Here is a 24253-nt window from a genome sequence, read left to right on the forward strand (position 1 = left end):
GAGGTATGAATAGAATCTTTCACTTAAATATGAGCTATAACAAGGAATGCTACATAATCCATTCCTTTCCCATTGACTATTGCTGGCGTGCTTCAGAGTCCAGTAACGTAATGTTTCTAGATAGTTTTCATGCCTCACTCACTGACTGCAGATTCATCAAGATACGCTGCAATGAAGCCTGCATTCATTATAAGGCTGTCAATGTGCTTTCCCATTTCTCATATGTTCACCGGGTCCACACATGAAGCAGCTCACAAAGGGCCCGATGCCACAGCCATTACTCATATGAGTAATCCTATTGTAATGAGTAGGAATTTCTCATCTGAGTAGGATTGGGCCCAGAGTGAATAAGCTGAGTGTGCCTCAACTTCTTCTCCATTAACTGCTAATGCTCTTGATTTTCTTGGACACTTTACTCCCCAGGTACACTTTCACTGGCATTTACACTTTTGAATCATTGATAAAAATACTGGCAAGAGGATTTTGTATGACAGAATTCACCTTCCTTCGAGATCCATGGAATTGGCTGGATTTCAGTGTCATTGTTATGGCGTAAGTAGCATTCCATTGTTCTTTTTCAAGCGTGTGACATGCAGTATAACCACTTTTCACCTGTTCTTTTTAGTAACTGTTGTTCACCAGTGTACTAGCACAATACTTCAGCTACAACAAATCTCTATGGAATTGTTCCTGAGTGGTTCTAGAGAAGGAAACTTTTTCCTAGGTTCCAGTACAGATTTTGGCAACTTGCTGGGTGATCTTGAGCAAGTTGTTTAACCTCTCTGTGCCTCAGTTTATCTATCTGTACATTGGTTATAATAATACCTGGTTTTATGAGACTTAATTAATTCATGTTTGTAGGGTGCTGTAAGATTCTTGGATGGAAAGTGTTATGAGAATGCAAGTGATGAAATACATAAATATATCTGTTTAGTGATAACTGCATTGCAATAAAAATTGAAATGCCTTCTGCTTTGTAATACTTCCATCCCTGACACAGGCCACAGAGGTAGCTCTGATGTTTGTTATGACTGTCTCCCTCTTGTACACAGAAAATAGTAACTAGTATGCATAATAGGGATTGTTAACAATAAATAACACATTTTAATTAGTAGTTACCTAAAATAAAATAAAAATCCTGTAGAAATCTCACCCGACCCCCAATAACACACCAGAAGCCAGAAAGATAATAACACAATTAAAAAGGAAATAAGAAGTTATGAGTTTTTCCCTGAAAGGTGCCCCCTGCACTGGTCTGGCATATGTAGAGTGGGGAGGTGCTGAGGAATCTCTGGCCCACAATGGACGTGGTATTGAGAGGAGGTTAGAACATAGCAAAGCTTTGGGATTTGCAACGCTCTCAGGCAATCCTTTTGGTCACTAAGCTAGACTGAGCTGACAAACTCCTTTTCCCCCCTGTAACTTAACCCAATACTTTTTCTATGGGGATTTAGGTACCCCCCCTGTATTTTTTTGAAGCTAAACAGAAGCTTGTTGCAAATACTGGGAATAAGGTTCTCTCTGTCCAGCCAAGAATATCTCTGGTCTGGGGGAGCTCTCAGCTGACACAGAGTTACTCATGTCTGACTCTGTGCCCACCTCGCCATCCTGATTGAGTATAGGCAGTGTGTGTGGTCAGAAAGCGGTGAATTCCACCGATCCCCTGCTGGAACGTGGACCCTTGAGCCTGGGGCCCGTGCAGATCATCTCAGAAAGTCAGAACCCACCAATCAGCTCCTTGATACCTTCCCCCATCCTGCTCCAAGCAGATCTCACTGCACAGGAGAATCTGGGCCATTGATTTCAGTGGAATTATACCAGCATAAACCTGGAGTGATGCCCTGGGGATTCAGCCCCAAACTGTATTTTGCAATATCGAATACACTGTGTTTATTTTGTCAATATATTATTTTCTCTCTTCCTCTCTCCTTCCCCATCCTCTCTCCGCTCTTGGTATCTCTGTATTTTGTTTTCTCTCCCCCCACCCCAACCTGTTTTCTGCTACATTTTTCTGCTGTTTTTTTCCCCATTGAATTTTTGTTCTCTCTGCCTGCTTTGTTTAAAGTCTCCTTCCAGCAGAATGCAAACGTTGATATTTGAGCTGAACTCCTGAATCATCATATTTGAGTGGATCCAAAATTTGGTAAAATGTGTCCATCCATCCCTGGTCCAGGCACAGCTATGGGGCATTGAAGTTAGATGCAGGAGTCTTATGGGGGCAGGTTTGGGACATAAGTTTCTATTAATATTGCTCAAAAGAACAATATTTAGAGGTGTAAAATAATTACCATTATTTGCTATAAAAATCCTCCCATTGACTTCAGTGGTCTTCGGCTCAGACCTAGTATTAAGACGGCCAGATTCTGACTCTGTAATCCTGAGTTACTCTGAAATCAGCATCTGGGCATGCCTGTGATAAGCATTTAAAAATGGTGCACTGAAGAAGAGGCCCCATGTTAGTTGTCTTTTTGCATCAGTTAGTGTTAAATATGTTCCCCCTGTGGTGCTGTGTGTGAACCTTCTTTATTGCATTTAAAAGTAGAGTGGAACAATGCACAGGGGAGGAGTGGTACAGTTCTGCCATCCCCTTCACAGGCCTGAAATGTCAGCAAGTAGCAGAAGCAAGGTAGTGTAGTTCCATTGTCCAGGAGGTGGTGGGTGGGGCAAGGAGCTCATGCGGGAGCCTCCAACTCTGGTATATGGTGGAGCTGTGTTATTCAGCAGTTCCCGCTACCCTAGCAGACAAAGGACTTTGAGGATGGGTAAGAGTGGACCAGGAGAGAACGGTAAGAATGGTGGGCCTGCCATGATGCAGAGGCTATCTAGCCTTGAGGCTGCAAAGTGGCTGTGCATCTACTGCACTGCCGCTTCTCAGCTGAGCGGGCGGGGGGTGATATTCTATTCTCACGCTGCATCACAGGACTACTTGAACGGGGTGAAATTCACTCCTGTGCAGAGAGAGCCAGCACAAAACTTGTGCCCCACTTAGTTTACTTGGGACTTAAGCAGATCACAGGCCTTTGGTGGCTCTGCCACTTTGGTGGCACTAGGATGAATTTCCCCCACTTGTAAAGAAACTAAGATTTAGCCCATAGAGCCTACAGGACTTTCCTTCTTTGTGATATTGTGCATGTGTTTTAGTTCTTGCAGTGGTATGAATTCTCCTGCCAGTGGCTTCGTAGCACCTGCACAGAAGGCCCCATTGTTCTACAGAGTGTGTTCTCCAGCAAGTGTAGAGATGCCATACTTCCTGTGCACTGTAAATGCAGTCCTTGGGTTTCCTGGGACACTTCTTTCTGCGGCAGAAACAAAGCCCAAGACAGGGAAGATGCTGGCTGCAGCTACACAGAGTAGTAGAAAGTTTCTTTACCTCATATCTGTATATAGTGCCTGCTCATAATAAAGAGTTATCTTGAAACCGGTCTGCTTGTAAGTAAGATACTACAGCCTTTGGCAAGAGAATAGTATTTTGCTCCTAGGTGGCATGCCAAATTACTGCCCAAATGATTTTTTTAATCACTTAAGGCCCCCTAAAATAGAGGGTCTGCAGTGAAAAACAAACACAGATGAAACAAAATTATTTCAATAACCGGATGCTTCAGAATCAGCTTATACTCCTGTTGGTGCCTATTCTAAGCCATTCTGTATTAACATATTTTAATCAAATGTGTTTTTGACAGAATTGAGGGGTTCAGTTATTGGGTAGGGCTGGAATGCAATAGAAACAATCGTATTCTCCTCCAGTAGGAAACAGTTCTTCAGGCACTCAAGTAGCAGTGAGAGAGTTAAAATTGATTGCAAGACAATCTGAACGTTATGAATCTTGTTTTCCAGGTATATTTAACAGCAGACAGTGAGAGGCATTGGATATTGGGCTCTATTCTGACATGATTTGTACCTTACATAAACGCAATTTACAAATCATTAAAACCAGAATTGTATTGACTCTCAGGTAGCTCTACAGTCTTGTTTGCTTACAGTTGGTGTGATACTATTGGTAGTTCTGCCTATGCACCTGGAAGCATGAGCAGTGAATAGTGTGTGAGGATTCGTAATGGGATGGAGAGTGCTGAAATATGCGAGGTGTTTATCCCAGACAAATTCATGGGTGTAAAGCTTTGATGTGCCCAGCCAATATATATAATGTTGGCCTGAGTTAACTGAACAGCTATCAAGAGATAAAATTGTTTTGTTAGCAGATGTTATTGTATAAGTCCCATAGTTTCTTTTAGAGTTAATAGGTCATTACTGTGGAATTACAGTATCTCCCCTCCTGAGCATATAATGGAACTAGTTGTAGAGGTCATAGATACAGACAGCATCTATTAGTGCAATAGAACAGTAAGCATTACAGAATGTACACAGGGTCTGTTTTCTACATCGCACGGGAGCATACAATATACAGTACTACAGTGTAGTCCTGTGCACTCACTGGGCTTGCTCTTCAGTTTTTAAATGCCATACTGTGAACAAAAGGCAATATCACTTGTATCATTTGGTTATATATACTCATCTACAGATTATTAATATGCTCTTACAAATCTGTGGTGATCAAAACCACATCCACGTGCCATTGATCACCACAGATTATAATTTCTGGACATTTGGGGAACTGAATTACATACAGCTAGAAAGAAATTCAAACCAACGTGGAGGCTCTACCACTAGGGATGGAATAGCAGCTGCAGAAGGAAGTTTTCACACCCCCTTCTGCTGCAAAAGGGAGTTTTGGTGTTAGCCCTCATTCGGCTGGAATAGAGAGCTATTGAGGGTGGCTAAGGGAGGAGCTACTGATTAGGCAAATCTGCTTGCTCAATCTCTCCCATGAGACTCTGGTAAAGAGAACCAATGTTACTATTGCAGGTCATAATCTGGATTAGCAGGTGTGGAGAGGCTGCTCTGTAATCCCTCCAGAGGTATCTGCACAAAATCCAGTCAGCTTCATCCTTGAAACACAAATTCCATTGGATAGAGGATCTGTGGGAACTAAAATATGCAAATATAATTTCCCATAATCATGCTCGAACCCAAGAGGTTAGAAGGTGAGATGGTGGACAGGCTGCATACATTACGCTAGGTTGGAGGAAATAGCTTGTGAAACAACCCCAAATCAGAGTTCTCCAATTAGTTACCCTAGCAGTAGCATTTACACTCACATTTTACCTCACTTTGCATGAGTATCAGTGACAACATGATGTGCAAGGCTGTAGAGTGTCAGGACCAGTATTTTTTATGACAAGTGCATTACCACAGGATTGAAAGTATAGTCCTCTCTTAAAATCTGTCTTCTGCAATTTCAGGCAATAAATAAATACTTTTCTCATCGTCTCTCGGAGCTCACATCAGTTGTGCAATGTAACAAAGCAATATATGAGAAATAATCCCCTGGAATTGTTTACGTTGATATTTCCTCTTTTATTATATGTGATTGATTTAATCTGTTATGTCAGTATTACAGGGAATATTGTAGAGTTAATTTTTAAAACTATGATAGGAAATTTATTTTCCTGTTTTTTTTTTTTTTTAAGTTTTCAATAATTCCTGGGGGGATTAAAACTGAAATAAGATGGTATAATATATATAATATGCACAGCTGAGCACTGTTATAACCAACTCCTACGTATAGTTTTAAAGAAATCTATGCCTGATTTGTAAGATTTATGATGTAGGGAACATTTAGCATCCTGTACGATATGATATACTCAGGAAGAATGGCAAATAAGAACAGCCTTATAAAGTGGGTGAACTGTTCATTCAGATGCATTCATTCTTATAAGTGAATGCACTGTTCATTCAATCCAATAGCATGCTCTACTGTATAATTCCAAATAACTGTGATTTAATTCTACAGGTATGTAGGAGAATTTGTGAAACTAGTCAGTGTTGCACCTCTTCGGATTTTCAGGGTATTGAAAGCTTTTAAAACTATTACAGTAATCCCAGGTAAGAAGCCCTGATCCTTGCATATTGGTGCTCAGCTACAAGTGATTCTCTCTCTGTCTCTCCTTGTCCCCTTGACTGTTGTTTTTTGCTGGCGTTTTGTCATTGTCTGTGTGTGACTTTCCCTTGTTACAGATACATAACTGAATTTGTGGACCTGGGCAATGTCTCAGCCTTACGAACGTTCAGAGTTCTTCGGGCGCTGAAAACAATCTCAGTCATTTCAGGTGAAAATCAGGTTAAACACTCAGGCTGCAGTTAAAGCCTACATGCCATTTCCAGTAGCAAATACAAATGACTTAATATAATAGATACTGATTGGGAATGGATGAATGTAGGGAATGTGACCTGTCAATAGAAGACGTTTTTCATATGTTTTTCAATACTGCATTGTGGGCAAAATGAATCACAATTGTTTCCAAAATGACAAAGCTCACTAAAACGAGTACTACTGTATAATAAGCTTTTGTATACAGTGTATCATTAATCATATCCATAAAGTACTCATTCATGAACCATATGAAAATGGCAATGAAGTTCCATTAACATCTTCAGATTTTTATATTAAAAATGAAAGAATAAATGATGACTTCCAAGTGCCTCTGCAGACAAGTCAAAGTTTGTGCTAAAAATTGAACTCATTTTATGGCTGGAAACATAGGTGCCTTAATTCTTCTGGTGCTGTCTTGTTTATATTGGATAGCAACCCTGGCTGAAATTCTGGCCCTGTTGAAGTCAGTGGGAATTTTGGCATTTACTTCAGTAGAGACAGGATCTCTCCCAATTGATATTTCACATTTTCAATGAAACAATCCCAAAGAGAGTCAGTGTTTTGACACAGTTCCATTAGTAAATTAACCCCTTTTCCTATCGCGTTGTTTTAATCAAACTATTTGATCCCATTTTTAGCTGTTATTACTTACTGTGATTAATAATAGTTTCAAATTAGTGATTTATTCAGAGATGAGCCCATTTCAGAGCTAGCTCCATGAAAATATATTCTTGCCAAGTGTTATCTATGGACAGGTCTCATTCAGCCTCAGTGTTTAAAATATACAACCTGCATGGCAAGGTAGAGAAGATCGCAAAAACCGTGCATGGTAGATCCTGTTGATGATTATCCTGAACAGATGTTGGCAATTACATGTTAAATATATTTGAAAAATTAAGAAGACTGCTCAAAATCAAGCATAGTCATTTAAGTGTAGTGAAATTTTTCAGCCCAGTAGATTGTAAACACTTGCACTATGACACTAAAATCAAAATAAATGACCTGGCTTAAATATATTTGGTCATGCATGTTCTCAGCTATGATAACCAACTGCCACACAGAGCTTAAAAGTTAGGCATAAATACTATGGTTAGGCTGCACATATTTTAAGAACACACCTTGTACAATTAGAGCCAGATTCTGCAAATCTTACTCATGCTGAGTAGTGCCTAATTCCAGTCTTAGTGTCATTAAAATCAGTGGAGCTACTTGCAAAGTAAGATAACACTCAGTAAAGAGAAGAACAGGAGTACTTGTGGCATCTTAGAGACTAACAAATTTATTAGAGCATAAGCTTTCGTGGACTACAGCCCACTTCTTCGGATGCGTCCACGAAAGCTTATGCTCTAATAAATTTGTTAGTCTCTAAGGTGCCACAAGTACTCCTGTTCTTCTCTTTGCGGATTCAGACTAACACGGCTGCTACTCTGAAACCTGTCATAATACTCAGTGTGAGGAAAGATGGTAACATCTGGCCTTTATTGAGTAGTGTAAGAGGTCTGAGGCTTCTGAAAACCTGTAGCATTTCTGTTTTGTATTTTATTTGTCATCCTGGAAGGGTAAACCCAAACAAGCAGAAAAGTTCTGTTAAGATCTTTTACAATTAGGGTGTTCACTGTGAAAATGTTTCTGCTGGGGAAAGCCGTGGTTTAACTGCAAGCCGAGCTCCATGATTTACAGATCACATAAGGCAGTAATAGCTAAGCAAAAAAAAAAAAAAAAAAAAAAACCTAACCACAAAAGAGCTCTCTCTCTTTTGCCAGTAATTTGAAGACTAACCTGGAGGGACAGTCATCTCCACAGGATGCCTTTCAGTTTCCATCTTGTCTTCAATCCTGAACCTCTTCAAAGCAGAGCCTACCAATTTTGCTGAGTTATGTGTGGTAATTCTGTGATGTTTTAAGAAATCAGAAAGTGAGCTGAAGCTTGTTTAGACTTCAGACAATAAATAGAAGTAATTTTGTAATGAGAAGAGGGAGAGTACAAGATGTTATTTAAAATACACCAAACCTTTCTGTATTATTAAATACCTGATTGAGCCATTAGTTGGTGAAAGAAGATATCAAAGATAATTTATTAGTGCAATACGCAGTAACACATGTTCTCTCTTTTCATCCTCTGGATGTAGAGTCAGCTAATCTTCTTATAACTATTTTAATATCATGATACAAGGGGCCGAATACTTTGCTGACATAACTCCATGGAGTTTTTCCAGCAGGGAATTTGGCCCTTGGATTTTACCATCAAGATTACCTGTGTTTTGAGCATGTAAAATTACACAAATGCAGAGATATGAATGATTGGGCATCTATTTAATTGCTAGTAAAACAGAGATGCAGGAGAGCTCTTGTGCTAGTAGATAATTTCAGGTGAGTTGTCCTTCTTTTTAAAGAAATATTTAGGTATTCTTAGAAGTCTATTTTGGAGCTCAGTTTGGGTCTTTAATAATAATATAGGATTTTGCCGAGATGAAATATTACCACACCGTTGATTTTAAAATGAAAAATGATGAACAGTAATATCTTAAATGCCATTCTTGGGCTGCATTGTATTTTTGATGCCTTTGTTATTTCTCAGATAAGGAGGGTGATTGCTGGAATTCACTCTCTTTTGCAAAGACCTGAGGTGATTTCCAGTCACACTTTTGCATCATCTGGTTATTTATTTACGGAAATACCTGAAATTTGTGAGCTTGGGGAAATCGCTTTCCTGAAATAATGGACCAGATCCTGAGCTGATGTAAGGCTTCTACCCAGCAAAGTGCTCAGGGGCTGATTTTCAGAAACACTCAACATTAGCTTAACTCTGCTTTACTGAAACAACGACAGTTTTACTATTGACTTCAGTGGGAGCAGTTAGTTTAATGCTTAGTGCTATTGAAAATCAAACCCTTAAGTATGAGCAGCAAAGAGTTCTGTGGCACCTTATAGACTAACAGACGTATTGGAGCATGAGCTTTCGTGGGTGAATACCCACTTCGTCGGATGCATGTAGTGGAAATTTCCAGAGGCAGGTATAAGTATGCAAGCAAGAGTGAGTCAGGCTAGAGATAACGAGGTTAGTTCAATCAGGGAGGATGAGGCCCTCTTCTAGCAGTTGAGGTGTGAACACCAAGGGAAGAGAAACTGCTNTCCCTTGGTGTTCACACCTCAACTGCTAGAAGAGGGCCTCATCCTCCCTGATTGAACTAACCTCGTTATCTCTAGCCTGACTCACTCTTGCTTGCATACTTATACCTGCCTCTGGAAATTTCCACTACATGTATCCGACGAAGTGGATATTCACCCACGAAAGCTCATGCTCCAATACGTCTGTTAGTCTATAAGGTGCCACAGGACTCTTTGCTGCTTTTACAGATCCAGACTAACACGGCTACCCCTTTGATACTTGACACCTTTAAGTATGTGTCTATCTGGAGTAGACCCACTGAAGTCAAAGGATCCATTGAGTTCAATCATCTTTTCATTAGATTTCAGTAATATTATGCCATTTACATTTACACTAGCTGAGAATCTGGCCCCAATCAGTCTACATTAAGTACATTCAAGTGCCATTAAAAAAAAAAATCCCTTGTCTGTGATTTCCTCATATATATCCATCATCTTCAGATGCCTCACGTTGGAATAAAGTCCCTTAATGTAGGTGATTTTACTTGTTAATTAGAACTTTGGATCTCACTTATAATCATGGCAACTAAACATTGTCCGTTTAATTTTAAACTTTAATCCTAAAATTCTTGAGCCAGTCCACTGGACAACTCAATAACACCCATCAATGCCCCATGTTGGGCCTGTTCTAAATCTCACTGAAGTCAACGGAAATCTTTCCATCAACTGCAGTGGACTTCATATCATGCACTTTATGTGCAGAGAAATCCCTCCAGTCATTGATAATAACTAATAAATAAAATAAATTAAACCTGTTCATTGAAAATGGCCAATCTCAGGCTGTGGAACACTGTCAGCAGGAGCAAACTTCATTAGCAGGAGCCCTCAGCTACAGAGGCTGAACAGCAGAGCCTACAGTACGAACACTGGCAGCAGGAGCATCTCAGCTTCAATGCTCAGATGTGAGGGAGAAGTGGTGTCAGAGATAAATAAGTTCAAGGTCTCTGGGGCCTGATCCAGCTCCCATTGAAGTTAGCATGAGTCTTTCATTGACTTTGGGAATTGGATAGGGTCCTTAAAGACTGTAAATGACACTTTAGTTATCATTCGGAACTGAATTTATAGGCAGAGCTCAGAGCACAAGTCTTCAGACCTTAGGCGTGAAATTTGCCTATGAATGGAGTGACAGCAAAAGACCCTAAGCACCACTTAAATCCCACTTATGTCCCATTTAAGCCCCACTCTAAAGACATGTTACAGGAGATCTTGTTTTGGCCCTCTCCATAAGGTTGAATTTCATCCTTGTATTAGCAACATACTCCACTCAAGAAGCAGGCAGCCAGTGGGAGGCTCCTGGAGGGCAGCAATCAAACTTGGAGGTGGCAAACACATGTTACATGTTAATGTCTTTATATAAGATGAGCCTGGAAAATAATCATACCCTTCTTATTGAGAGATGATCTGCAGAAACACTGACAGTCCTTTACATTTTCCAAGGTAATAAAAAACTGTTAGCTGCAGTGTGTGTCTGTGGCTAATAACATAATACACTCATTGGAGTGTATTCTTTTCTTGCTACATACACGTAACTCAAAGAGACAGTAATGAGAACTATGCATATCTCAGAAGATGAGAATAGACAAAGTGATAGCAATCGTTGCGCAAGTCAAACTCGGTGGTTTTGTTTTTCTTTTCTTTTCTTTTTCTCGGAATACGCATGAAAGTGTCTGATGTACAGTAAGTGATTGCCAACATCTGGTCTGGATGACGTACACAATAATGCTAATAATCTATTAAATTTCATAGGAGGAATGGATGGTTTTGGGGGATGTGACTGTTTTTCACTGTTTGGTGTTGCTTGCATTTTTAATAGTTTGCAATTTGCTTTTGAATACTTATTATTTGATTAATCTCTGGTGATGTTCTAATGTGTTAACCTCTACTACTATTAACAGTAATGTTTTGGGCCAAATCCAGCTTGTTTACTCCCTCTATCTAGGTACACCATAGCATCTGAACTTAGTGACTCTACCCATGTGAGAAAGGCAAACAGGATTTGGCCATAAAAGTGTGGAAAGAATTTATTCATTCGGAAGAATATTTCATTACTTAATCTGTAAGGGCCTGATCCAAAGTCCATTAATGTGACTTGACTAGTGACTTCAATGAGTTTTGGATCAGGCCTTAAGACTTTCTGCTGCATGCTGCCCAGTTTGGTGCTTGACCTGCAAGAGTTAAATAAATGCCTTTAATGCTCTATAAATAGTATATTCTATTAAGCTGTATTGCAGTGTTCTCATTGGCATTATTTCAAAGGAGGATTAGTTCCATAGAAGATTTAATAGTGGTCTAAATTTGAATACATCTAGCAATTACCTTTAAAAAAACAACAACCGGGAGACTGGGAAATGCAGAACACCTGCAGCAAGGTTCTGAGTGCCCTCAGTTCCCATTGACTCAGCCCTCATAGCACCAGTCCATAGGGTTTTGGCTAGTGGTGACTTAAATAGTGATGCACAAGCCAAGTGACTATGAGAATGACAGTTACTTTTCTGGCCACATCTTGATTTTGTAGGATGAGACAAAAATACAGTAATCCTGCAAGAAATATTCCAAGTTCCCTTATGGTTTTACCCAGAAAAATGCAACAATACACCAGTAATAGTGAAATAAGAGTAGTTTATTTTTAATCAATAATTATAATTTTATTACTAAAGCGCTTTCCACTAAATTGCTCATAGTCGTGTAAGTTCTAAAAAAAAAACAACCCATGAATAAATAAAATGGAAAACCCCCTAAAATGGAGTTCTCTGATCCCTGCATAGATTAAACATATAAAACGAACATTCCATTTAAAACCATAGTAACTAAACTGATAGAATAAATTTCAGAAATTGACCTTAACATTAACAGCAGTGGGTCCTGAACTTGCAAACCTTTCCTCATGTTGTATATATCGTACCTGTGCAAATAAGTATTCTCAGGGTTGGGTCCTAATATTGTCCTTGCTCATGCAAGGAGTTCCATTCTTCTATCTCATGTGAGTAAGGGTTTGCAGATTCAAGTCTCTAATTGCCTCATAGTGGGTAGGAGATACACCACACTCAATTTCTGTGTGAGATACCTTGTGATGTGTCAAAAGATATCAAGGCATCTGGCAAGCTAACTAGTGTTATCACTATACTAAAGTAATACAGATGGAAACTCTGAGTTTGAATTCATATTAATAAAGTGGATGTCCTACAGGACTTTCACATGGATTACTGAGGGGAAAGTGTATAGGATTAGATTTTGTGGGTTAGCTCTAGAGTTAGAGCTCCCCTCTAAAATCCAATTCTGAGTTGTACATCCCAAGTTTGAGCAACTCCAAAAAGGCATATGGCAGTATATGTAAAGAGCGGCCAGTGATGAAAGCTCAAACAAAGCATGTCAGTGAGTTAGACAGAAAACAATTAGAAAAACTGCTCTAATGTATTTACAATTGATTTTCCTCACTGGCTGTTTTGTTACTGTTCAATTTAAAACCATTAACAGGCTGGGCCTGTTTTTCTTTATACCCACTCTGCTCCCTGGACTTGTGTGAGAGTGTTGCCTGAAGAAAACCCGCAGAGTTGGGCTGTAACCAAACCTTTTGTAGATCCGCAGAAAGGGAGAATACATTCTCTCATTGGGAGACCTACTGAGTCTTGATTTGTTAATCTGGCCCCAAATGAACATTATCAGAAGAGCTTCACTCCCATTTAGGCACCAAAGTAAGTGGCCAGATTTCCAGAAGAGCTCAGAGCACTCAAAAATCTGGCTCTTATGAAGGTGCCTAAATAAAAGGTGAGCACTTTTGAAAACTGGGCTGCGTTGTGGGTGCTGAGCACTTGAAAATGTGGCCCTGAGCTCTTTTGAAAATCTGGCTCTTGGATAGTGTTTGCTCTGCACAACTTTTTTTTTTTTTTTTGGGGGGCCAGTGTGCAGAGGGACAAATGTTGCAGCCCTTTCTGTCCCACCATGGCACAGGGGATCCAAGAGAGGTTGGTGGGGAAACATGGCCTTCCTACAGCCTAGTAGTTCAGTATGTAATGGCTGCATGGCCATTCCACTGCCATTAATACAGTTAATGGCCTATGGTAACACTTGTACCCCCCATAGGAGTGTAATTTGTTTACGCTTGTGGGTCTGTGTAGTGCAAGATCCATTGGCCATGCTAAGATTTCAACCAGCTTTAGAAACGGCAATTTCCTTTTGTTTGTGAAACAAGTTTGAAGAGAGAACAAAAAAATGTTTTGCTTTCTTACAAACCCTCGTGTGTTTTCTTTTTTGTTTTGTTTTTTTTAAAACCATTTTTTGATTATTATTTTTTTTGCCCATACAGCTCTAATCCAACTTTCATGGCTGTTTAGTGCTATCAGTTGGAATTCCTGGGAATCAAGATCTAATATGTATGATGATGTTCAGTGGGCAGGTCAACTCATTATGAATATTTCCCATAAAAAAACTTCACCTGCTTTCTTTTGCATTTTTTCTTGTAACTTAATTCCCTTTAATGCTACTATATTAGTGTTATTAAGGACCAGAAGCATTAGTTACTGGTAACTAAATATTCATTAAAAATTAATGTTAATTAAAAAACATAGCTGCTACTGGCATGCAGTTGCTCTGGAAGTCCTGCTAGATATTTATGATGAATAAGAGGGCTTTTTAAAAGGAATAAGTCTTCCTTGGTGCTGTTTACATAATGTAGCATTCAAATATCTCCATATTTGATCTCACATTAAGGTTCACATTCACCTCATTTTATGCAAACTAGTTGAAGTTAATGGGACTATTGGCCTGAGTAAGGCAAGCAGGATTTGGCCTATTTACATAAAGTGTTCAGACATAAAGCAATACACACATGCTTCTTCATGTGATCACAAATGATAAAATTTTCAAAAGTTCCCTAGTGACTTAGACTCCGATATCCAATTTTCAAAAGTCAATGGGACTTAGGCTCCTAAGTCACTTAGGTACTTTTGAAACTTTGAGCATGCTGTTGACAAATCAGTTATCTAAATCTTTAATATGTTTACTCTTACATATAATATGCACTTGAAATATTACATACCATCTATGCAGTTTTATTTTATATATGATCAGTTTTATGTCTCACTCCTTGCCTTTTAGTTCAATCAAATATTTTTCTCTGTTTTTAATGGCTTTTTCATTTAAAAATAATAGGAAGAACAAACATAAATAGGAACAAATTTGTCCAAAATATTAGGCCCAAACTACGTTTTCAGATTAATCACTTCTGCCTTGTTTGTGCCATCAGGTTGCAAATATGTAATATAGACCCTTTGATTAGGCACTGTAGCTTCTGTGCAGAGTTTCAGCTCTCAAAAGGAATTAACTACACCTTTGTTCCTGCGTCTAAGTCTATAAACTCTTGGCTTTTATCTCCCTAGGATTGAAGACCATCGTAGGTGCACTTATCCAGTCTGTTAAGAAACTTGCTGATGTGATGATCCTGACCGTTTTCTGCTTGAGTGTCTTTGCCCTTATAGGCCTCCAGCTCTTTATGGGCAATTTGAGACATAAGTGTGTCAGGAACTACACCGAATTTAACTCTACCAATGGCACATTTTATTCAGGCGTTCAGAAGTGGAATTCCTTGGATGATTTTCTTAATGATCCAGGTAAACTCTTCTCTTTAACCTTTTAAGTTAGTTATCTGTCTCTTTGCATTATGATAATCAAAACCTATGTACAAACCAATTACTGCCAAAAATATGGATGGACTGAACTCCTCTCCCAGAACAATGGGCCAGTGGTTTGGAAAGCTCCAGATGTGCCACCATATTTTTACTGCATTGTTGGAAGCAGTGCTACCAGTTGGCACTTCGTAGGCTATGTGATAATGACTTGAAACACTCATTGCAGTTTTCAGAGTAGCAGCCGTGTTAGTCTGTATCAGCAAAGTGCCACAAGTACTCCTGTTCTTTTTACTCATTGCAGTGTTGCCATTTGTTGAGACTTTTTCTTTTTTTTGAGTCTCACAAAATTTGATATTTTTCTTAAATCCCCAGTCAGGTGATTATATGAAACTCTCACCTTTTTCGCTCTTCTTTTTCCTTTTCTTTTTTTAAACTAAGTTTTTAGCTCTCATAGTTAATGGGAAAAGCTTGAAAATGTGACCCCTAAAGACGCAAAAACCAAAAGGCAAATAAAATGAACCCAACCTTTTATTAATGTTAAAAATCTCATGATGTGGGGGGAATTAACTCCCTATATGGAGTTGGCAGTATTGCATTATCTGGTGCTGTGATAACATTACCAGAAGGTGTGCTTTCTAAACAATCTACGGGTTGCTTTTCTTTGAATTACAAGTAAAAATATGTTAACACAACTCCTGTATTAAAATTTTAAAAATTGCCTTTCATGTAAATAAACTTCATAGTCAGAATGAATGCCTCCGCTATTGACAAAAGGCCTGATCCAAAGCCCATGGAAGTCAATAGAAGATTCTCATCAATTTCAGTGAGCATTGGTTCAAGCCCTAAATAATTTAATGATGCTGCCGAGGAAAGGGAAATAATAGCAGCATGACAGATGTGACTCTTGGCTAATGTATGAAAGGTGAAATCTGTGAGTATTTTGTTACTTTATTTATTTTGAGAGAAAGGACACTCTAATGGTTATTTTGAGAGGAAGGGCACCCTAGTGGTTAGGAAACGAGCCTGCAATTCAGGAGATTTGAGTTCAATTCTCTGCTCCACCACAGACTTCTTGTGTGACCTGGGGTAAATCATAGAATCATAGACTCAGGGTTGGAAGGGACCTCAGGAGGTCATCTAGTCCAACCCCCTGCTTAAAGCAGGACCAATCCCCAACTAAATCATCCCAGCCAGGGCTTTGTCAAGCCTGACCTTAAAAACCTCTAAGGAAGAAGATTCCACTACCTCCCTAGGTAACCCATTCCAGTGCTTCACCACCCTCCTAATGAAAAAGTTTTTCCTAATATCCAACATAAACCTCCCCCACTGCAACTTGAGACCATTACTCCTTGTTCTATCATCAGGTACCACTGAGAACAATCTAGATCCATCCTCTTTGGAACCCCCTTTCAGGTAGTTGAAAGCAGCTATCAAATCCCCCCCTCATTCTTCTCTTCTGCAGACTAAACAATCCCAGTTCCCTCAGCCTCTCCTTGTAAGTCACGTGCTCCAGCCCCCTAATCATATTTGTTGCCCTCCGCTGGACTCTTTCCAATTTTTCCACATCCTTCTTGTAGTGTGGGGCTCAAAAATGGACACAGTACTCCAGAATGAGGCCTCACCAATGTAAAATAGAGGGGAACGATCATGGCCCTCGATCTGCTGGCAATGCCCGTATTTATACAGCCCAAAATGCTGTTAGCCTTCTTGGCAACAAAGGCACACTGTTGACTTATATCCATCTTCTCATCCACTGTAACACCTAGGTCCTTTTCTGCAGAACTGCTTCCTAGCCATTCGGTCCCTAGTCTGTAGCAGTGCATGGGATTCTTCCATCCTAAGTGCAGGACTCTGCACTTGTCCTTGTTGAACCTCATCAGATTTCTTTTGGCCCAATCCTCTAATTTGTCTAGGTCCCTCTGTATCCTGTCCCTAACCTCCAGTGTATCTACCACTCCTCCAAGTTTAGTGTCATCTGCAAACTTGCTGAGGGTGCAGTCCACGCCATCCTCCAGATCATTAATGAAGATATTGAACAAAACCGGCCCCAGGACCAACCCTTGGGGCACTCCACTTGATTCCGGCTGCCAACTAGACATGGAGCCATTAATCACTACCTGACGATTTAGCCAGCTTTCTATCCACCTTATAGTCTATTCATCCAGCCCATACTTCTTTAACTTGCTGGCAAGAATACTGTGGGAGACGGTATCAAAAGCTTTGCTAAAGTCAAGGAATAACACGTCCACTGCTTTCCCCTCATCCACAGAGCCAGTTGTTTCATCATAGAAGGCAATTAGGTTAGTCAGATATGACTTGCCCTTGGTGAATCCATGCTGACTGTTCCTGATCACTTTCCTCTCCTCTAAGTGCTTCAGAATTAATTCCTTGAGGATCTGCTCTATGATCTTTCCAGGGACTGAGGTGAGGCTGACTGGCCTGTAGTTCCCTGGATCCTCCTTCTTCCCTTTTTTAAAGATGGGCAGTACATTAGCCTTTTTCCAGTCATCCGGGACCTCCCCTGATCACCATGAGTTTTCAAAAATAATGGCCAATGGCTCTGCAATCACATCCACCAACTCCTTTAGCACCGCATCCAGCGCAGCGCATCCGGCCCCGTGGACTTGTGCTCGTCCAGCTTTTCTAAATAGTCCTGAACCACTTCTTTCTCCACAGTGGGCTGGTCACCCTTTCCCCATACTGTGCTGCCCAGTGCAGTAGTCTGGGAGCTGACCTTGTTCATGAAGACAGAGGCAAAAGAAGCATTGAGTGCATTAGCTTTTTCCACATCCTCTATCACTAGGATGCCTCCCTCATTCAGTAAGGGGCCCACACTTTCCTTGACTTTCTTCTTGTTGCTAACATACCTGAAGAAACCCTTCTTGTTACTCTTAACATCTCTTGCTAGCTGCAACTCCAAGTGTGATTTGGCCTTCCTGATTTCACTCCTGCATGCCTGAGCAATATTTTTATACTCCTCCCTGGTCATTTGTCCAATCTTCCACTTCTTGTAAGCTTCTTTTTAGTGTTTAAGATCAGCAAGGATTTCACTGTTAAGCCAAGCTGGTTGCCTGCCATATTTACTATTCTTTCTACACATCAGAATGGTTTGTTCCTGCAACCTCAATAAGGATTCTTTAAAATACAGCCAGCTCTCCTGGACTCCTTTCCCCCTCATATTATTCTCCAGGGGATCCTGCCCATCAGTTCCCTGCGGGAGTCAAAGCCTGCTTTTCTGAAGTCCAGGGTCTGTATTCTCCTGCTCTCCTTTCTTCTTTCTGTCATGACCCTGAACTCGACCATCTCATGGTCACGGTCTCCCAAGTTCCCATCCACTTTTGTTTCCCCTAATAATTCTTCCCTGTTTGTGAGCAGCAGGTCAAGAAGGGCTCTGCCCCTAGTTGGTTCCTCTAGCACTTGCACCAGGAAATTTGTCCCCTACACTTTCCAAAAACTGTACACTGCTGTATTGCTCTCCCAGCAGATATCAGGGTGATTGAAGTCTCCTATGAGAACCAGGGCCTGTGATCTAGTAACTTCTGTTAGTTGCTGGAAGAACTCTTAGGGCTAGAATTTTCAAGGAGTTTGGATGTCTAAAAATGCAGAAAGATGCATCTTTCAGCACCTAAATACCTTTAAAAATATGGCCATTACCGTCTCTGTGTCTCAGTTCTTAGAGCCCTGTGCAGATACAAATTTATATACAGGCATGCAAATCAGTATTCGCAGGGCTGCAGGGCTCTACCAGGAACCACAGCAGCGAAGGGAGCAGCACATCAGTCCGCTGCTGCCAGGAGCCAGCTGCTCCTCTGGCATGGCTGTACTGTACCCACTGGGGCGGGCATCAGGCTCACCGGCAGCTGTCTCAGGTCGTGCTCCTGTGTTCAAGAGGCTTGCATGCCCCCAGACAGAAGACGCAGACTGCTGCGTGGAAGGGACTCCTGTCTGGGAGCATGCACGCTGCTTGAACACACTAGCGTCAACAGGGACGGCTGCCGGTGAGCCTGGTGCCCGCCCCAGTGGGCAAGGCTGGGGATGGTACAACCATGCTGGAGGAGCTGCCAGCATGGGGTGCTGACTCCTGGGGGTGGCGGCCCAACGTGCTGTTGCTTTTGCCACTGCAGTTCCCGGTGTAGCCCTGCACCTCTGCAGATACCAATTTATATCCACAAATATCTGCATCTGCAAATATGAATTTGTATCCGCGCAGGTGTCCATCAGTTCTCCATCTGTAAAAAAAGGGATAATACTTCCCTATCTCTCAGAGATATTATGAGGATAAATACATTAAAGCCAGTGAGGTGCTCAGGTTCTACATTTAATGGATGGCAGGATACAGCCCTTGGATAAACAGATAGGATGGAGAAGGGACGAGAATCTGGCTCGCTGTGTATAAAAGTCAGGAATGACATACATTGAAATTGTCTCTGTACAAATATAACAAATGTGCTATATACACCTCTACCCCAATATAACGCGGTCTTCGGGACCCAAAAAATCTCACTGCCTTATAGGTGAGACCGCGTTATATCAGGTACGGTCCAGAGCCGGTATGCCATGCCGGACTGGACCAGCTTTCCGGTGGTGATTTAAAGGGCCCAGTGCTCCAGCCGCTGCGGGGAGCCTCGGTCCCTTTAAATCACCGCCGGAGCTCTGGCAGCCGGCTCGGGCGGGGATTTAAAGGGCCCAGGGCTCCACACGAATTCGGATATAACGTGGTAAAGCAGCGGGGCTCTGGTGGTGCTTTAAAGGGCCCGGGGCTCCCCGCTGCTTTACCGCATTATATCCGAATTCGTGTTATATAGGGTCGCGTTCTATCGGGGTAGAGGTGTAATTAATGTGGAAGGAGAAATGTTGCCTATTATATGAATAACAGCCTTGGTGGGGTGATGGATTTGACTGGGTTAGAGTTTGGCTGTGCTGTATACATAGTAAAAAATAGTAATACTAATTAAAGGTTTTAACGTGTTTTCATAATGATGTTAAATGAAGACAGTGTGGGGTAGTAATGTTCAATTACAAGTGGCGGACAGAAATCATTTAAACAAATGGGAGGAAGTGTTGAGTCAGTTTGGAAAAGTATTGAGGGGCAAGGAGCCAAGTGTCTTTATAGAAACATTTACTGACCTCAGGATGAGAATGATGAAGTGTTTCCGGAGATGCTGGAGAAGATAGCTACAGCTATCAGAATAGGAGCCACAACATTAACCAAAAAAAGGATAATATTTTGTGGTGTATCAACAGGAGTGTTGTATATGAGACACGGGACATAGATGTCCACTCTGCTCAGCACTGATGAGGCCTCAGCTGGAGTACTGTGTCCAGTTCTGGGCATCACACTTTAGGAAAGATGTGGATAAATTAGAAAGAGTCCAGCAACAAAAACAATAAGAAGTTTAGAAAACCTGGCCTATGAGGAAGGGTTAAAAAAAACTGGGCATGTTTGATCTTGAGAAAAGAAAACTGTTATCAGCTTCACTCTCAATCTTCAAATATGTTAAGGACTGTTATAGAGAGGACGGTGATCAATAGTTCTCCTTGTCCACTGATGGTAGGACAAGAAGCAATGAGCTTGATCTGCAGTAAGGGAGATTTAGGTTAGATATTAAGAAAAACTTTCTAACTGTAAGGGTAGTAATCTCTAGAGTAGGCATCCAAAGGAAGTTATGGAATCCCCTTCATTGGAGATTTTTTACGAACGGGTTGGAAAAACCCCTATCAGGGATCATCTAGGTTTACTTGGTCCTGTCTCAGCCTTGGTGGCATCTCAAGGTCTCTTTAAACCCTATATTGGTATGGTTTGATGATTCGCACTCCCGTGTACAGGAACAGTAAAGGAGGCTAACAGGTAGTGCTGAGTGGATATATTATGTAAGGCTTGGGATTTTGTGCTATTGCTTTTTAAAGCACTAGTTAGCCTAACTTGGAGTACAATATCTAATTTCCGTCATCTTTGTAGTTAACTTGGAGAGAGATTAGCATTGAGCAAGAAAGATGATAAAAGCAATTGGAAATTCTCAGATATGAGGTGAGATTAAAAAACAGGGATTGTTTAGTCTTCCAAAATGACAAATGAAAGGTGACTTGAAGTATTTAAAGCATGGGTTATTATAAAATTAAACTTGTTGATTTGTTTGAAGCTCTTGGACAAACCAGAACTAAGGGACATGGATTTCAGCTTAGAAACGCTATATGTAAAAATGTAAAACAAATTTAAGGTTTGGGGTCTTTTTTTTTCCCCCTTCAGAAATAATGTGAAATAGGTGGAATGGGCTTTCAATGGAAGAGGGAGAATCAAGAAGTAGCAATGTATATAAGTAACAATAGGGTGCTGGATACTGAATACTTCAGAAAATCTGGCCTTTATTTATGTACTTAAATAGGAGCTGAGCTCTTTGAAAATCTGGCCCCAATTGCGCATGCTGAGCATTTGAAAAGCTGGCCCTTAGAGACCAAAAGCTTTAAAAGTGACTAATAATTTTGGATACCTTAGTTCTTAGATACCCAGTTGGAGAAGTCTTGGGCCTGCTTTTCAGAAAGTGCTGAGCACACCGTGTCCCAGGTTGGGCATCCAAATATTGAAATACCTGAAATCATTAGTTACTTTTGGCCAGGTAACTATAGGAAATCTGGTATGTTAAAGGGGTATTAGTTCTGTTTTGTGCAGTAGCTGACGTCCCTTTTTGTGGGTCAGGAGAGAATTTTCTAGGGATCTTGCTTTTCCTCAAGACTAGCTATAGGGTTTTTTGCATGGCAGTCTTTTTACTTTCCTCTGGCACTAAACTGTATATAAACCAAACGTCTGAAAAACTGTTAACTTTAAAAAAAAATCCATATGATATTGACTAGAGATGGCAACTTTTTTCAGCTTCACATTGATCAGAGAGTTTTTCACTGAGCTGGCCACAGTGATGACCAATTCCCTTTCCTGAGCTATTTGTTATTTTAGAATCTGATATGGCATAAGAGTACTTCAGATTTTCTCCTTGTATATAACTTTGCATTTATCAACATTGAATTCCATCTTTCACCAGGTTGCCCATTCACCTAGCTTGGTTACATCCCACTGATGTTCCTTCTCTGGATTTGATTTACCTAAATAATTTAATCATCTGCAAATTCTGTCACCCACTGCTCTCCCCATTTTCCCTATTGTTAATAAATATATTAAACACTACCTGTCTTAGGGTACCCTTCTGTTAACCTTCTTCTATGACAAAAATTGACCTTTTATTCATACTCTTTGTTTTCTGTCTCCGATTCTTTTGGATTACAAGTCTGAACATTTTCTTTCTTTTCTTTCTTTTTAATAGTATGAGCTGGATGGGTTTTCCAGGTTTCACCCACTGTCTGTAATCATAAATGCACTTCAAGTATCAGAGGGGTAGCCGTGTTAGTCTGAATCTGTAAAAAGCAACAGAGGGTCCTGTGGCACCTTTAAGACTAACAGAAGTATTTTAGCATAAGCTTTCGTGGGTGAATGCCCACTTCATCAGACGCAAGTAATGGAAATATCCAGAGGCAGGTATAAATCAGTATGGACATAACGAAGTTAGTTCAATCAGGGAGGGTGAGGTGCTCTGCTAGCAGTTGAGGTGTGAACACCAAGGGAGGAGAAACTGCTTCTGTAGTTGGCTAGCCATTCACAGTCTTTGTTTAATCCTGATCTGATGCTGTCAAATTTGCAAATGAACTGGAGCTCAGCAGTTTCTCTTTGGAGTCTGGTCCTGAAGTTTTTTTGCTGTAAGATGGCAACCTTTACATCTGCTATTGTGTGGCCAGGGAGGTTGAAGTGTTCTCCAAAAGGTTTTTGTATATTGCCATTCCTGATATCTGACTTGTGTCCATTTATCCTCTTGCGTAGTGACTGTCCAGTTTGGCCAATGTACATAGCAGAGGGGCATTGCTGGCACATGATGGCATATATAACATTGGTGGACGTGCAGGTGAATGAGCCGGTTATGTTGTAGCTGATCTGGTTAGGTCCTGTGATGGTGTTGCTGGTGTAGATATGTGGGCAGAGTTGGCATCGAGGTTTGTTGCATGGGTTGGTTCCTGAGTTAAAGTTGTTATGGTGCGGTGCAGGGTTGCTGGTGAGAATATGCTTAAGGTTGGCGGGTTGTCTGTGTGCAAGGACTGGCCTGCCTCCCAAGGTCCATGAAAGTGAGGGATCATTGTCCAGGATGGGTTGTAAATCACTGATGATGCTTTGGAGAGGTTTAAGCTGAGGACTGTAGGTGATGGCCAGTGGAGTTCTGTTGGATATGTGGACTCCCTATTCAGACCCTACGCCACCAGCATTCCCAGCTATCTCTGTGACACCACTGATTTCCTGAGAAAACTACAATGCATTGGTGACCTCCGAGAAAACACCATCCTAGCCACCATGGATGTAGAGGCTTTCTACACAAACATTCCACACACAGATGGAATACATGCTGTCAGGAACAGTATCCCTGATGATGACACAGCACAACTTGTTGCTGAGCTCTGTGACTTTATCCTCACGCACAATTATTTCAAATTTGGTGACAATATATACCTCCAGACCAGTGGCACCGCCATGGGCACCCGCATGGCCCCACAATATGCCAACATTTTTATGGCTGACCTGGAACAACGCTTCCTCAGCTCTCGTCCACTCACGCCCCTTCTCTACCTATGCTACATTGATGACATCTTCATCATCTGGACCCATGGGAAGGAGACCCTACCATGATTTCAACAGCTTCCACCCCACCATCAACCTCAGCCTGGAACAATCTACACGGGAAGTCCACTTCTTAGACACCACAGTACAAATAAGCGATGGCCACGTTAACACCACCCTATACCGAAAACCCACCGACCGCTACGCCTATCTTCATGCCTCCAGCTTCCACCCCAGACACACCACACAATCCATCATCTACAGCCAAGCGCTGAGGTACAACCGCATCTGCTCCAACCCCTCAGACAGAGACCAACACCTATGAGATCTTCACCAAGCATTCTCAAAACTACGATACCCACACAAGGAAATAAAGAAACAAATCAACAGAGCCAGAAGTGTACCCAGAAGCCTCCTGCTACAAGACAGGCCCAAAAAAGAAACCAACAGAACTCCACTGGCCATCACCTACAGTCCTCAGCTTAAACCTCTCAAACGCATCATCAGTGATCTACAACCCATCCTGGACAATGATCCCTCACTTTCACAGACCTTGGGAGGCAGGCCAGTGCTCGCACGCAGACAACCCGCCAACCTTAAG

General features: G+C 41.1%; 1 protein-coding gene across 8 annotated transcripts in view; it reads left to right on the top strand.

Annotated features, from left to right (window-relative positions):
* LOC117872006 (sodium channel protein type 5 subunit alpha-like) overlaps window positions 1–24253 on the top strand; it is a 336265-nt gene that overhangs the window by 85464 nt on the left and 226548 nt on the right. For all 8 annotated transcript variants that reach the window (XM_034759944.1, XM_034759938.1, XM_034759936.1 and 5 more), the window contains exons 5-7: window positions 424–552; window positions 6076–6167; window positions 14754–14984. In XM_034759944.1, coding sequence (XP_034615835.1) covers window positions 424–552; window positions 6076–6167; window positions 14754–14984 — 452 coding nt within the window. The remainder of the gene's footprint in view (window positions 1–423; window positions 553–6075; window positions 6168–14753; window positions 14985–24253) is intronic.

Source organism: Trachemys scripta, chromosome 2 (assembly GCF_013100865.1).
Source record: "Trachemys scripta elegans isolate TJP31775 chromosome 2, CAS_Tse_1.0, whole genome shotgun sequence".
Lineage (NCBI taxonomy): Eukaryota > Metazoa > Chordata > Testudines > Emydidae > Trachemys > Trachemys scripta.